The 4,410-nt window shown below is 56.7% G+C and overlaps 1 protein-coding gene across 2 annotated transcripts; it reads right to left on the bottom strand.

The window, feature by feature from the left end:
- Positions 1-589: 589 nt before the first annotated feature.
- On the bottom strand, positions 590-4,410 carry Atp5f1d (ATP synthase F1 subunit delta). 2 transcript variants are annotated; one of them, XM_021205266.2, is made up of 4 exons: positions 4,085-4,410; positions 2,526-2,679; positions 1,095-1,183; positions 590-978 (listed from the first exon to the last, which is right to left on the bottom strand). In XM_021205266.2, the coding sequence occupies exons 1-4, from the start codon at positions 4,223-4,225 to the stop codon at positions 856-858; spliced, it is 507 nt and encodes a 168-aa protein (XP_021060925.1). In that variant the 5' UTR covers positions 4,226-4,410; the 3' UTR covers positions 590-855. The 2 variants fall into 2 exon arrangements, with proteins under 2 accessions (XP_021060925.1, XP_021060927.1); XM_021205268.2 differs by lacking the exon at positions 1,095-1,183.

Below are 4,410 nucleotides of genomic sequence, written 5' to 3'. Positions count from 1 at the left end.
AGGCTCCCTGCTCCCCACCCTCCCATGGCACTGCACTCAGGCTCCTGAAGAAGTGGGGATAAAAGGAGGGCAAGCCAGCATAGTACCTGGCCATGGGGGTGGGGTGCAGTGGGAGGGGTGGTTGTACAAAGGTATGGGGTGGTGCCAAGGCCACCCCCTGCCAGGCCTCCCCACCCCACCTAGGGGCAGCTAGGGGCCTAAGTGCCTAAGGAGGTGCCAACCCTACCAGGGACTGGGAAGGCAGCCAGCCATGCTAGGGCCACCCACAGGTTGGGTGTGCCTAGGGCGGAGCCTCTGTGGGAGCAGGTGGTTCCCGCCTCTTCCCAGAGCCTGTGGGGTGGGGCAGGGGGGCCTGGCTGGTGGTCAGGGCGCTTTGCCTGGCTGGCAGCTCTAGTCACACCCATTGCTTCATGCCCTGCCCTCAATGCCCATCCCATCCATTCCAGCAGGCAGCACCCCAACAACCAGCCACCATGTTTCCCACCCAGAGTTGCTGATTGCCTCTGGTGGCCCAGCCAGACACAGGAACCCCAGGCAGGGGTGAAGAGAGCCCTAGCTTGTGCTGTGCATTTAGAAACAGACCACTCAGTTGGTTCCTGGTGTTTAATGGAGACAGGCTGGGCAAGTTGACGGTTCAGGTGGCTTTGAGGGGCAATCAAGGCCATCTCTCCAGAGGTGTCATGGGGATCCCAGACTGGAGGGAGCCCTCCATGACCTGGCAGGCAGGCACCAGGAAGCTTTAAGCCCAGCAACTGGAGCACTGCTGACCCCTGGTGGCCACTTCAGCCCCCTGGAACTTCTCATTGGCCTGGACCTGCCTCAGTTTCCCCATGTGTGACAGAGAGTAGGTACCACCTACTCCAGGGCCTTCACTAGGGCTTCATTGGCCTCAATACGGATCTGGATCTCGGCCCGTGCTGCCTCGTCCGCCGCACCTGACAGTTCTGACTGCGCCTTCTCCAGGTTGGCCCGGGCTGCCTGCAGAGGAGTGGGCCAGTGTGAGGGCCAGGCAGGACCAGCAGCAGGACAGCACACTCCTGTGAGCAGTACCCGCCCTGCCCTGCCCTGCCTCAGTTTCCCCATCCGCTGCTCACCCCCAGGTCCAGCATGTCCAGCGTCACAGCTTCTTCAGCTAGTAACTGCACGGAGGAGTCAGCATTCACAGTGACGGAGCCGCTGCTCACTGTGGAGGAGAGGGTCTGAGCGGCCTTCTCTGGGCAGCGTGCATACAGCTTCACCACCCGCATGTGCTCAGGGCCACCAGCCCTCTGCCTCCCCGGCCAATGCCCACTCTAGGCCACTTGTCCAGGGTGACCCTGCAAGACTGGGTGACAACAAAGGACTGCCGGGACCAGTGCACACCTGCCGCCTGGCCCCTGGGGAGGCTGAGGTAGGGGACTGCCAGTTCAAAGCCAGTCAGGACCACAGAGAAGCCTTCCCTCAAACTTAAGTGTAAAAGAGGAGCTGGGGCGGGCATGGCGGCCACGCCTTTAATCCCAGCACCCGGGAGGCAGAGGCGGGCGGAGTTCTGAGTTCGAGGCCAGCCTGGTCTACAGAGTGAGTTCTAGGACAGCCAGGGCTACACTGAGAAACCCTGTCTCGAAAAACCAAAAAAAAAAAAAAAAAAAAAAAAAAAGAGGAGCCGGGGCTGAGGCACGGTAGGTATGCCTGGCATGCACAAGATCCTGGTTCAACCCCCAGCAAGGCAGAAACTCAGTGTGAAAGGCATAAACCTTTCACCACTACCACCCAGGAGGTGGAGGATCAGGGATTCAAAGTCAGCACGGGCTATGGAAACCCTGCTTTAAAATCAGAAAGCAAACCAAAAAGGAAATTGAAGGGCCTCAGAGCCAGCAGAGAGCGCACCCGCTGTGCAGACAGAAGGAGCAGAGTTCGTGAGAAGCCAGAATCCTAATGGTAAGGAGTAGGGCAGGAGAATGTCTGTGGCTCACTGGCCAGCCCGCATAGCTAACAACATGGCAAACTTGGGTTCTGCCCGTCTCAAAGGAACAAAGACAGAGAGAGACAGCTTATGAAGGAGGATGCCACCAATGTCCTTCCGTCACCTGTGTGCACATACCCTTCCCACCTTCACCACCACGCTTACTCTGGTACTCGCCCAAACATAACCGTACAGAACAACAGTGTGTAGGGACCCGGCTCGTGGACGGAGCCCTTGGCTGGAATCCCCCAGAGATGACCGTGGGCTGGATCCCCTGTCTAGGAAGCTTCAGGCTCTGGGCTCCATCGTTGGTATTGTCAAATAGTGAGATATGAGAGAAGGCAAGACACACCTCTTCATCTGGAGACCTGAAAACATGGGGCTGCCCTACCCTAAAGGGTAGTTCCTCAGCAGTCATTTCTGCACGTCTTCCTTCCCTGCTATGGCGAGGTCAGCTGCTGGCTTTCCTCTGTGCCCCAGATGACCACATCTTTGTCATGGCAAGCTGGGCAAGTTTTTTTTCCTTTGCTTTCTCCCTGGCCTTCTCGGACCTGAACCTCTACTCACCCTGGGCCACACTCACCAAAGTACTTAGTTGTGGTGCCGTCTTCTGCGTGAACCACTACCAGGCCAGGCCGTAGGACCTGTAGTGTGGGGACATGGGATGCCAAGATGCCAAAGGCTCCAGTCAGCGTAGGCACGTCCACTTGCCGGACATTGGCACCGTCGAAGAACACCTGCAGAGAGTGTACACCATGGGGTAGGCATTACCCCATGCCTGCTGTACAGTGGTCACAGGGAGGATGGAATTGTGATGGGACACAGAAGCTACCAAGAGCTGACTCAGCTTGCTCACCTGTGAAATGTCTATGTCTAAAAGAGTGTCTAGAAGAGGTGACTGAAACAGAGGGCAGTGCCGTGGAATGCAGCATGCTGATCTGGCCACTGGTATGGGGTTTCTGAGAAACCCTAAGGCTGTTGTTTCACAACCACTCGGGAAGTTGCTATGAGGGAGTCAAAAGTGTAAAACCAGCCAGGCTTACGAACAGCACGGCTGTAAGTTGGTAAAACCCTGGCTGAGGTCTATTCAATGAAAAATATTAGGTCCAGGGCTGGAGAGATGGCTCAGTGGGTAAGAGCACTTCCGAAGGTCCCGAGTTCAAATCCCAGCAACTACATGGTGGCTCACAACCATCCCTAATGAGATCTGATGCCCCTCTTCTAGGGTGTCAGAAGACAGTGACAGTGAGCAGGGCTGGAACGAACAAGAACCAGAGCAAGAGCTGGAGAAGTGGCTCAACAGGTAAGAGCACTGGCTGCTCTTCCCAAGGTCCTGAGTTCAAATCCCAGCAACCACATGATGGCTCACAACCATCTGTAGTGGGATCTGATGCCCTCTTCTGGTTTGTCTGAAAATGGTTTACTTACATATAATAAACAAATCTTTAAAACATTTAAAAGAAGAAGAAGAAAAAAAGGGTATTAGGTCCAGGCAAACCCAACAGGACAAGGAGCTTGGGTCAATCCCAGGTGACCCCAACAGTGGCCAGGCTTCTGTTCTGAGTCGTGATGATCCTTCAGGATATGGGTCCAGGCAATTCCCAAGAGTTCCAGGTCTGGGTACTGGTGACTCCTATCTGGGCGACAGCTTGGGGACTTGGGGAAACCCCCAGGGGTAGAAACTGTGATCCATGTAAAGCCAAAGGAATTGTTCTGTGCTCTATTATTCATCCTAAGCGCCAAGTGACACCACCTAAGCCTTGAGTAGAGCCTGGGGTTCATATGAATCTCCGGGACAACATACAAGGACAGGGCCTGAGTGACCACCACCAAGGTGTAGAGCCTAGGACACCCCAAAACAGAAGGGTTTGTAAAGGCAAAATCTGGGTTCCAAGTATAGGTGATCCACCCCCCGGAGGGTGGAGTCTTATGTCCAGGTGACGCCGTTAGAGGTGGAGCATGAAGCTTGAGTGAACAGAGGTCGAGCCCTGGGTCCAGGTGACCCCATCCAGGGGTGAGGCATGGGGGCGGGGGATGGGGTTCACACGGCCCCTTGGGGATGAACCTAATGACCTAATACAAGAGACCTCTCCCACGGGTCTAATCAGGGGCTTGACGAGTCTGGGGGCCGTGAGTTCGTACCTGCGTCGGGGAGGCAAAAGTGAAGGACATCTGTCCGGGCCCGGCGGCGGGGGCAGGTGCAGCGGCGGCCTCGGCGTACGTACGCGCCTGAAGCACCAGGCGGCGCAGGCCCGGGTGACGAAGCAGTGAGGCGGGCAGCATGGTGGCGGAAACGTCAGTTGACTCTAGCTTCGCGGGCGGCCGACACACTGGGCAAGCGAGGCGGCCTTCAGGGAGGGAGAAGGACGACGCGAGGTGCCTTCTGGGAGGCGCAGTTCCCACAAGAACGCACGCGCACACGATTCTCCGAAGGCTGCGCGATGCAGAACGCGCTGAGCATTCTGGGA

This window comes from Mus pahari, chromosome 9 (genome assembly GCF_900095145.1).
Source record: "Mus pahari chromosome 9, PAHARI_EIJ_v1.1, whole genome shotgun sequence".
NCBI classification, from domain to species: Eukaryota; Metazoa; Chordata; class Mammalia; order Rodentia; family Muridae; genus Mus; species Mus pahari.
The sequence above is the reverse complement of the archived record's forward strand: the minus strand, read 5'-3'. Positions and strand labels throughout refer to the sequence as shown.